This window comes from Ovis aries, chromosome 17 (assembly GCF_016772045.2).
Source record: "Ovis aries strain OAR_USU_Benz2616 breed Rambouillet chromosome 17, ARS-UI_Ramb_v3.0, whole genome shotgun sequence".
NCBI lineage: Eukaryota > Metazoa > Chordata > Mammalia > Artiodactyla > Bovidae > Ovis > Ovis aries.
In genome coordinates, this window is record NC_056070.1 from 72,641,397 (window position 1) to 72,652,299 (window position 10,903).

The 10,903-nt window shown below is 66.3% G+C and overlaps 1 protein-coding gene across 1 annotated transcript; it reads right to left on the reverse strand.

Annotated features, from left to right (window-relative positions):
- Positions 1-7,611: 7,611 nt before the first annotated feature.
- SLC25A1 (solute carrier family 25 member 1) lies at positions 7,612-10,472 on the reverse strand. Its single transcript, XM_027956914.3, has 9 exons — positions 10,239-10,472; positions 9,911-10,018; positions 9,737-9,836; positions 9,507-9,645; positions 9,046-9,130; positions 8,796-8,900; positions 8,586-8,701; positions 8,415-8,488; positions 7,612-8,215 (listed from the first exon to the last, which is right to left on the reverse strand). The coding sequence occupies exons 1-9, from the start codon at positions 10,321-10,323 to the stop codon at positions 8,101-8,103; spliced, it is 927 nt and encodes a 308-aa protein (XP_027812715.1). The 5' UTR covers positions 10,324-10,472; the 3' UTR covers positions 7,612-8,100.
- Positions 10,473-10,903: the final 431 nt, after the last annotated feature.

Consider the following 10,903-nt stretch of genomic DNA (forward strand, 5'->3'; position numbering starts at 1 on the left):
TAGTGACTCCCTTCTAACCACTAGGAGGCAGAAGTGACCCTGTGGTTTCTGAGGCCGGGTCCTGCAGCTCCTCTCCATCTGGGGACGCTCGCTGCAGCAGCCACAGGAACTGGACACGCAGACCAGCTCCAGCTGAAGGACCGGCCCCAGACCTGCGCGGGGCAGCTCTGACGTTGACCCCTTTTAAATTTTGTCTATGATGTAGGTAAAGACCCAACTTTCATTCTTTGCATCTGGATATCCAGTTGTCCCAGTCCCATTTGCTGAAAAGACTATTCTTTTCCCCGTTGACTTGTACCCCCCCAACCCAGCTGCGAATCAACTGACGTAAACGGGAGGACTTGCTCCTGGGCTTTGAGTCCTCCTCCGCTGACCCGTGTCTGCCCGCGCCGCCTCTTTTAACTGCTTTATCCCTCATCTGTTACTGGCTGCCCTGGCTCTGTGATGTTTTGCAGGGGCATCTCTCTAGTTGCGTCGAGTGGGGCTTATTTCTGCAGTGCCTTCTCGTTGCGGGGCAAAGGCTGTAGGCACGCAGGCTTCAGTAGTTGGGGCTTGCAGGCTTGGTTTCTCCCAGCATGTGGGGTCTTCCTGGACCCTGGGTCAAACCCGTGCCCCCTGCATTGGCAGGTGGGCTCTACTGCACCACCAGGGAAGTCCTTACCCGCACTGTCTTGATTACTGGAGCTCTGCGGTTGAGACTGAGATTTGGAGGTTTGAGGTTGAGAGGTGAGAGTTCTGCAGGTTTGTGGGGTTTTTTTTCCACATTGATTTGACTGTTTTGGTTTTCGTGAACTTTCATGTGAATTTCAGGGCCAGCTCCTCAGTTTATTGGAAGAGACCAGCTGGAATTTTGATAGAGATTACATTGAATCTGAGGATCCATCTGGGGAGTCTTGCCATCTAAACAATGTTGCACTTCTTCCAGTCACTTAGGTCATCTGGAATTTCTTTCAGTAATGTTTGTAATTTTCAGAGTACACATTTTTTCCCCCATTTCTTTGATTAAAGTTATCCTTCGGCATTTTGTTCCTTTGGGTACTATTGTAAATGGAATGATTTTATTTCATTTTTGGACTGCTCACTGCAAGTATATAGAAAGAGAAGTGATTTTGTACATTGATCTTGTATCTTGTAACCTGCAGAATTTTACTCTAATAATTTTTTGTGGATTTAAAAGGTCTTCTATGTGCCAGACAGAGGCACTTGTGAACAGAGACTTTCCTCTTCCTCTTCAGCGCTGATGCCTCTGCTTCGTTTTCTTGCCTGAGCTCCTGGCTAGTGTGTGCTGTGCAGTCGTGTCTGACTCTGCAACCCTGCGGACTGTAGCCCGCCAGGCTCCTCTGTCCATGGGGCGCTCCAGGCAGGAACACTGGAGTGGGCTGCCATGCCCTGCTCCGGGGGAGTGTCCTGACCCAGGGATTGAGCCTGTGTCTGTTGCACTGAATCTCCAGTAAGTGGCTGGACAGTGGGGACAGGGGGCACGCTCAGTTCCTGATCGTAGAGGGAACGGATTCGGGCTTCATCATTGGCCGGAAAAAAAAAAAAACCACAAAACTATTTACCAATTTAACAATTTAGCAAAGCCTCAGAACATTTAAAATGAGTGACCCCAGTGAACACTTCCCGTAACGGTAGTCACTTGCTTTGGACTAATCCCCCCGTGGATGGCAATGATAAACTCTGAACAACATATTTTAAAGACCTGGGAACACTGGATATGAACAGTAGAAACCAGGAGGGGTCACTGCCAAGGCTGAAGGCCTCAACATCTCTTTTGGCGGGGGGGACACAGAAGCACGGGGTGACTGACTATCGAGGTTTGCACACTGGGAGCACTGCCTGCTGGGAAGCTCACCAACGGGGCGGGGGGGGGGGGGGCAGCCTGGTAGCAGGGCAGAGCCCGGGGAGGGGCAGGGAGGCTTGGCAGGAAGGCTCGTGGGTCAGAGGCCAGTGTTCCAGGAAGCCCCGCCCGGGAGGCACCAGGAGGGACACGGGCGGCTTCAGGATGCAGGCTCCAGCTTTGAGTCCCCATGATGCGCGTGGCCCCATCACCCAGGGCAACGCTCCCAGGTGGACGCAGCTGGGCCACCACTGGGTGCTAACCAGAGGCGCAGGATGGGCGAGCTGGGCACTCAAGCGGTGGGGACAGAGCCCCAGCCGCCTCCAGGATATCACCCGCTGGTTCACACGAGCCCACCATCCCCCTTGGTAAATGGCCCACCATTCCACCAGCCACCCACACACTTCCCTGACAGCCCCTGCTCTCAGAGCTGCCTGAGCACCAGGCTCCATGTGGGACGCTGCCCCGCCCACGCCCGCACCTCGCCGGTCCTAACAACGCCCTCAGCGCTGGTGCCGAAGCCCGGCCACCTGGGCCCCACACCGGCCTTCCGACGCACTCCTGGCCACTCTCCTGGCCTGACCCCCTCTCTCTGCACACAGATCCAATCACGGCGCTCCCCTGCTCAGGATGAGAGGACCAGCCGCCTCTTCGCGGTGCTCCTCCATCCCCTGGACCCCACCTCTATCCCGCTGCCCCCTCCCTCCCGTTGCCCAGGAGGCAGACCAGCTCCGCCAGCGGCCCAGCTCTCTCGGCCGGGTCCAGCGGCCTTCCCTGCTCAGCCCACCGGCCCCTGTACAACCCCTCCACGGTCCAGCGGCTCTTGGCCGCCCTCACTTCTGTCTCCCGGACTGAGGAGCGGACCAAGTTGCTTCCAGGACTGGTCAAAACCGGTCGGGTCCAAAGAGGCGGTGGATGGTGGGGGCGGGGCCGCCAGGGAGGAAGGCAGGAGGAGGGAGGAGCGGGGCGGGAGGAGGGAGGCGGGAGGAGCACCCGGGGCGAGCGCCGGGACCTCAGTCCCGAGAAACCGCTGGCTTCGGACAGTCAGAGGCTGGGGCGCCAGGCGGGCCCAGCATGGCCCAGGGCGAGTTTGGGAGTCAGGTCCCAGCACGTGCCGACGTGCGGCTAAGGGGAGACGGCGAGCACGGCTCTTCTGCCGCCAGGGAGGGTGGAGGCGGGGGAGGATCCCGGGCGCAGCTCGCCGACAGCGTAGGCAGCCGGGACGGGGGTGGGGCGCCGCCTCTCCGTCTCCCCGCGGCGCGCACCTCGCCCCCTCCCGGCCGGGCGGCCAGGCCATCAGAACTCCCTGATTGCTTTCTTTCATGCCGGTGCCTTTCTCTGCAGAGAACGCCCGCTAATGCCTCCTTTATCACGGAATTAGGGGATTTAGGGCCGACGGCACAAAGGGGCCCTCGACAGCGGCCATAATCAAGCGCGGATCGGCCGATCTCGAGCGGGCCCGGGAAGAAAGCGAGCGCGGGGATTAGTGCCGCGGGGCCGAGATAGCATCGCGCGGCCGCAGGCTGGGGCCGCTGGGGAGGGCCGGCCGCGCCGCGGAGAAAGGCCGGCTTAGCCGCCGGGCGCCGGGGATTCTGAAGCCATTAGCGGGGATTAGCACACGGGGGCCGGTCTCGATTTCCCCAGCGGTCACCGGGCCAAGCCTGGCCCCGAGTCCCAGAGGGCGGGATGAACCCCTCGGTCCCTCAGACCAACGGGCTCCGCGTGCACTTGGCCCAGAAGGCTGGAGTGGGGCCCGGCTCTTGGCCGCAGCCTGTGCTGGGGACCAGGGCGCCCTGTCCCCTGCCCATTCGCGAGGCCCCCGCCTTTCCGGCCAGCTCCTCCTCTGCACTCCCGGCTGGCCCTCAGGTGTGGTTCTGCAGCAAGGCACACCCTCCCCACCCCGCAAGGCCAGGGTGCCGGTACTGTAGACCAAAGGGAGGCTGCCCGAGGCCAGGAAGGAGCCCCTGTCTGCAGACCCTCCGTCCCTCCCGCGGTCCCACCCCAGGATACGGACCCCCAGCCCCGGCGGACGTGGTCTCGCTAGCTGCCTCCCCAACCCCAATCTTCAGCTCCCTCACTGAGGGGGCCGGGGGTGGGGGCTGTGCAGACTTGGCTCTCATAGGTCGCAGGCAGGCTGTCTGTCTCCGCCTGGGTTTTCCCATCTGAGGAGCGGGGCTGGCCGGAAAGAGGAATGGTGCGGGTGTGCTACAGCTGTTTGCTGGAGGGGCGCACCCCCGGCCCCACTAACGACGGGCTCCGGGGGTGGGGGACTCGGCGGGGTGCGCCTGCACCACGAGGCTGCCCCAGCCTCCTCCTCCTCCCTGGCGATGGGATGGGGCATGGCCCCCGCGCCCCACTCGAGCCCGCGCGTGGGAGCAGGTGCCCGGACTGCAGCGGGCCAGCAGCGGGGAGGCTGGCGGTCCTCGCGGCCCCACCCCGTGACCCTGTCCTTTGTCCCTTGGCTGGCACTAGGGACTCGGGAGCCAAAGGTTGCGCGGGAGGGAGACACGGGCGCGAGCCCCGGGCCAGCGTGTCAGGGGCGCCCGCGGCGGCGTCCAGCGGGAGCAGTGGGTCATCGGGGAGGGTGGGCGATCGCGGTAGCGCCGGACAAGCCCCAAGTGTCGAGGGACGGCCAGACCTGTACCGCACGAGCGGAGGTCCAAGCGCATGCGCGGGGCCGCGCCGCCCGGCGCGCCATGACGCCATCAGCGCGCGCCGCCCGACTTCCGGGCGCCGGCGGCCCCGCCCCCACAGCCTCGGCCCCGCCCTGCGGGCGCCAGCGGCCGGCGCGTCGCTCCCGCGTCGCCGGTGACTGCGCCCGGGGGTGGGGCTCCTCCCTCGCGAGCGGGCCTGCAGGGCCTTTTTCGTGTCTGCGGGCTTCCGGGTCGACCTTGAGCCGACGGCCCCGCGGGCGCCGTTCCCCCCGCCCCGGGTCACACAGCTGTGAGGGGGGCGTCCCCGGGCCGTCGGCTCAAGCTCGACCGGCCGGAGGGGGCCTCCTGGAGAGCGGCCGCGGGCCGACGGGCGGCGGGTCCGAGAGCTTGAGCCCGAGGCCGGTTTTCAGCCGGGGGCTGGGCGGCGGGCCGCCGCAGGCGTCTGAGCACAGGGGCTGGGATGGCCCTTGCCTGGAGGCCACCTGGGAGGCAGCCTCTCTGGCCGCGGGGCCCCTCAGGCCCGGCCAGTGGGGGAGTAGATGGGTGTGGCCGGCCCGGGCGACGATGGGCGGGGTGGGATCGGGGCCTGGCCCAGTCCACGCAGGCGAGGTGGTGCTCGGGTAGTCCCAGGTGGGCGTGCGAGGAGGCGAGCCACCAGGCCACGGCCAGGGCCCGCCGTGTTTTCCCTGGGTCACCCGCTGGTCGGCCTAGGCCACGTCTGTCCGCGGCCCTAGCTGTTGTCTCTGGTCCTCCCGCGGTCCTTTTCGGTCCCTTCTCTGCTGTGGCCGCCCCTCTCTCTCTCTCTCTTTGGCCCTGTTCCCAGATCTTGAGGCGGCAGGTCCTCAGGCCCCCGGATTCTGTGCAGAGAATCTGAGAACAGGTAGGAAGTAGAATGTCAGTGAGGAAAGTAGTCTGGCATCCTCAACTCTGATTGCTGTGAAGGCTGAGGACAACCCGAAACGCGGAATTCTTTGTTGGCCAGAAGGGGAGAGGACCCGTGGTCAGGAGCGATTGTGTGTGTGCTAAGCTCTGACTGCCGTTCATCACCTACACAAGGACATGGAGAAACCCAGGGGATGCCTGTCGGGTAGTGGCGGAGGGGAGGGTTCAAAGAGTCGGGCAGGGGGCCCTGCCTAGAGGGCGGGTAGGACACCCCTCCTCAGCCGCACAGTTGTGAGATGGGGCTGGGAGCTGGCCAAGACCTGCCCCTGGGATGGCCACCATCTTACCCTTTGCTCCCTTGGCCTGTCTCTGAGGCCATTGTCCTGGGCACACTTCCTGATGACCCCAGGCTCAAGACGATGCCAGGTGGTGAAGGTTGCTTAATGCTGAGTGGCTTCCAGCTGAGCTCAGAGGTTTCTGGCTGTGGGCCGGATACCCTGACCCAGAGTCTGCACTCAGCTGACAACTGTGATAATGCAGGCACAGCTGCCCCAGCGTTCTCCCCGACCCTGGCCTGTGTGCCCAGGTTGGCCAGGGTGGGGTGGGGAGAACCACCCTGGAAGTGGAGTTTTCACCTCTCTGCTGCTCAAAGTTCTGCCCACATCATTCTGCCCCTTGGCCCAGGGCTGCAAGGGCAGCGTCCCCTGCCACTGGTTTCCTCCCTGCGGCTTCCCAGGCCTTGATGAAGTGCCCGGGGCTCTCTGCAGACACCTGCCTGCCCCTCTAGCCACTCTGCACTAGGTCACTTCCCTCCGGCTTTGCTGACATTGTCTCAGACAGTGCCCCAGCCCCGCTTCCCTCAGGTCTCCGCTGCAGGACTGAGGCTTTCAGTAATCCCACCTTCTGTCAACAGGTGGTGTAGGTGGGGGTCAGGTGGCTTCTCCACACTCACAGCCCCAGGGGACGCAGGCCCAGGTCCACCACCTTTTCCAGCTGGGCCCCCTGCTGTCCACCTTGTGCTCTGGCACAGGCGAGGGGGCCCTGCCCCTCCTGGGCACAGGTCCCAACACTTTCCTTCTGGCTGAGTGCAGCCCAGCCCCTTCTTCCTTATGAAAGGAGGTGGGGACAGGGCTGGGGGTGCTGGTAGGCCATCTGAGCAGACGCCACTCCTGAGGTATCTGTGGCAGCGTCCCCTTGGGCCCAGCGCTGGGGCCCCCCACATGCAGGAACTCGCTGGGAGCCCGGGGCCCTGCTGAATCTCCCCGCGGGCTCCCTCTGCAGAGTGTGTTCTGAGCACCCTGCCGACACTACAGTGCTCCTCATAGCCCACAGGGCTGGGCCATTTCACAGGTCGGAAGTGGAGGTTAGGCGGCTTGCCTCAGCCTGTGAGCAGCCAAGCTTTGTTGCCAGGCCCTTTCTCCTCCCTCTCCTGTGAGGTGAGGGCACAGTTTGGCCCCTGCACCCGTCAAACCCACCCTTGGCGCCCAGATCTACCCGACTCCAGGGATCCAGGCGCTGTGGGGGCTCTCCCCTGAAGGGAACAGCTCCACGAGTGGGGCTTGGCTGCTAATTGAGCCAAGTCCTTTGTGTTGCTTTTGCTGCGGGGTCACTTGGACCAGAAGGTCCCTCTGCCCCCACACAGCCTGGGGCACCTCCTCCACTTGGCTCGCAGGTGGTTTCCAGCCAGATCTGCGCCAGGGGGACCCTCTGGTTCAAGGCTCTCTGGCCCCTGTGCTGGGCTGGGCTCCCAGCTGTGCCTGGGCCCTGGGGGGAGGTGGGCTCCGGGACGGGGGACACCTTACTCGGAAATTCAGTGCTGTGGGTTAGGGCCTCAAGTGCCCACCACCTCCCAGCCTTGGCGAAGCATTAAGGGCCTCCTGCTCAGTCTCAGGGCCCCAGAAGATGGTCACCCCAAAGCAGTTCCGTGAGGAGGCCACCAGGAAACCATGAGGGGGTGAGGTGGGCCGGGCCCCAGGCTGCAGGGTGGACGAGAGCCCCTTCTCCAGGCCCGACCACCTGCTGCCCGCCAGATGACCCCCAAGGACATGCCCTCTGGCTCTCCTGCAGGATCTTGCCTCCTGGTCACAGGCAAGGCCTGGCGCCAGGCATCCCGGGGGTTGGCGCCATGCCACAGCTTGCTTGCCCACCAGCCCGTCTGGCCCCCTGGCAGTGTCCTTTGTGAGGCATGGGCACCACTGCCCACCCACACGTGGGCTCACAACAGGGACAGGAGGCTGCGACAGGGCCCGGTTTATTGCCTTGGAAGGGCGGTCCTGAGAGTGGGAGGTGCCACCCTGTCCTGGGCGGAGGGAGGGCCCGAGGGCCACTAAGGCCAGTGGCGGGAAAAGCGGGGGCCACGCAGCCCCTGGAATGCAGTGAGGCCAGGCTGAGGCCCGGAGGCAGCTGTGGTGGGCCGGGGCACTGCCCCTGCTGCCCAGGGTGGAAGGCACCGGGCTGGGACATGACCCCGGCCACACGGGCACCCCGGGTCACAGGACACGGAACACGGAACACGGGCACACAAGCACAGGGACGAGTGGGCACAGATCCACAGGCCAGAGGCACACCCAGTCTCAGCTGGACACACAGACACCGTGGTGGCCACACACGGACTGAGGACACCGAGGCCACGGAGTGCGCGGGACAGGGAAGGGGCCTTTTGGCACGACTGCACTGGAATTGTAAGAAGGGGGCGCTGGGGGCGGCCCGCGGGGACCCCAGGGCTCAGTCCGTCTTCCACACTTTGTTGAGAAGCTTCACCACCTCGTCGTAGATGATGAACACGATGGCCACGTCCAGGCAGACCCGGCCGAGGCGCGGGACAGTCCCCTTGTAGAACCTGGGGAGGGGGGCGGTGGGAGGACAGGTGAAGGCGCGGCTGTGGACGGGGCGGGGGTGGGGGAGGCGTCAGAGACTGAGAAAGCAAGAGCGGACCCTTTTGGGGATGCTCAGAGCAGGGCACCAGGGTTCGGGTGGCGTGGGTGGAAGGGGGGGAGGGCCTGGGGTGCAGAAGGCAGCGCCGCCCCTCGCCCACTCACGCCTTGAGCCCCTCGTTCCTCAGGATCTGCAGGCCGCAGTCCCACGTGTTCCGGTACTTGTGTGCTTCCAGCCCCTGCAGGACACCAACAGCCAGGAGCCTCGGTAACCGGTCCCGCCTCAGGCCCCGCCCCTCCAGGCCCCGCCCCGCCCCTCCAGGGCCCCGCCCCCACCTGCATCCGGGTCTTGATCACGTCCAGCGGAGTGTTCCCGAAGACACTGGCTGCGCCCGCGATGGCTCCGAACACACCAGTGATCAGCGGGTTCATGGGTTTGCTGGGGTTGTCCCCTGGATGGGGGTGAAGGCTGGGGTCAGACGGGGATAGCGGGCGAGGGCAAGGCTCCAGACCTGGAGGGGGGCGGGTCTTGGGGCGCAAACACACCTCGGTACCAGTTGCGCAGGGAGGTCATGACGAAGAAGCGGATGGCCTGGTTGGATCCCTGCTTCAGCACGGTGGCCGTGAGGCCTTGGTACGTCCCCTTCAGCCCTGGGGCAAGCAGGCACGGCCGTCACACCGACGGCCTCCCGGACGGACGCAGGAGCGCCAAGGCAGGAGGCGCCGGTGGTGGCCCTGGGCAGCCTGGCCCACGTCCCTGACCTCCCCCACCAGAGGGCAAGGCCGAGCGGCTCACCTTGTTCCCGCACGATCTCCCTGACCCCGTGGAAGAATCCTCGGTATTTAGGGCTGGCAGACGTCTGGTCATGGATGAATTTCACCTGAGGAAGAGGCGGCAAGGCGCTGGCTCCCAGGGGTCAGGGTGCGGGCGCACCTGGCCGCCTTACAGAGGAGCCTCTGCCCTTATGTTTACTAGTTTTTCAAACGACTGAGGCGGCAGACACGCGTTACCTTGCTTTGTGCTACGTTTTTTTAAGGCAGTGTTATCCTCCCACTGCCTCGAGGAGAGAGTCCAGCCCCCAGGAGGCTCTTCCGGCGGGCTTTCTGCGCCGGGCTCCCCGGAAGACTCCTGCCCACCTCGACGGTCTCCGCGGGGCAAGACCCCTAACCACCTCGACAGTCTCCGCGGGGCACAATGCCACCACCCCGACGCGCCAGTGCTGTCTCGAGCCTTGTCTCCTACGGGGACCTGCCTACCTTGATGGTCTCCATGGGGCACACGACCACCACGGCCTCGGCCACTCCGGCGCCCAGGCCGCACAGCAGCCCGCGCGTGCTGTCCAGCCGTCCCTGGCCGTCCCGCATGTGGTTGCTGAGAAATTCGAACGTCCCGAACCTGGGGCGGGAGGTTGAGGCGTGAGACGGGCCGCCGCGGGCCGGGGCTCGCTCCCTCCCTCCCGCGACCCCCGGGGCCCGAGCCGCCTCACCTGACGGCCGCCTTGGGGATGGAGCCGTAGAGCAGGGAGCTGAGGCCGCGGTACAGGCCCAGGACGCCATGGCTGCGGACTGTCTGCCGGACGCAGTCCCCTGGGGGAGGGGGCGGTCAGCGGCCCCGCCGGCCCCGGCCGGCCCGCCCGCCCCCGCCGGCCGCCCCCGCTCACCGATGCCCCGGTAGCGCGGCGGGTGCGAGCGCTCGTCCAGCTGCAGCTGCGTCTTCACGTACTCAGTGGGGAAGGTGATGCAGATTTCAATGCCGCCCGCCAGGCCGCCTGCGGGGAAAGACCGGGACCCGGACGGCGCTGAGAGCCCCTCCCCCGCCCGGACTCTGCCCGCCGCCCGGGGACCGGGCCCGCGCCTCCCCCGCCCCCGCGGTCCCGGCGGGGCGTCCGGAGGGCCGCGCCTGCCCGGAAGCGCGGCGGAGCCGGTATCCCGGGCCCGCCCGGAAGCGCAGCGGGGTCGGGGTCCGAGCGCGCGGTGCGCGCGCCCCACCTGCCAGGATCGCCTTCCCCGGGTGAGTGAGTGCGGCCTTCCCGGGCGCGGGCGCGGCGGCCGCCAGAGCGCGCGGTGCGGCCATGGCGGACGGGCGGGGCGGGGGCCCGGCGGCGGCGGCGGCCTCGGGTCCGAGCTCTAGCGCTCGGTCGCGGCGGCGGCGGCGGCACCGGTTATGGGCCGGGGCGGAGCCGCCGCTTCGGCTCAGGGCTCCGCCCCGCGTGGTCCGAGCCCGGCCCCGCCCCCGGCCCGCCCCGAGCTCGCGGGAACGTGCGGCCGGGCGGTCCTGCGGCCGAGCCAATGGCCGCGCGGCCCTGCCCGGCCCCGCCCCGAGGACCCGCCCCCGCCCCGAGGACCCGCCCCCGCCCCGAGGATCCGCCCCCCTCGCCCGGGGGGCGGGGCCTCCTCTCACTCGACTCGCCGCGCGGTCGCCGCGCCCCCCCCAGGACTCGGAGCTCCGGGGAGCGGGGACACGCCGACTTTCATTTAACGTGCAGGGCTCACGCACTGCCCAGCGGGTCCACAACGTGACCCGGAGGGGCAGCTCCCCCGGCGTGGAGTGGGCAGGGCTCCCTGCCCCGGCGCCCGGGAGTCCTCGCGCTCCACTCCCCAGGAGGGCGGACTCCAGCCAGAGGGCCCGGGGGTGGGAGTCCGCCTCTTGCGGT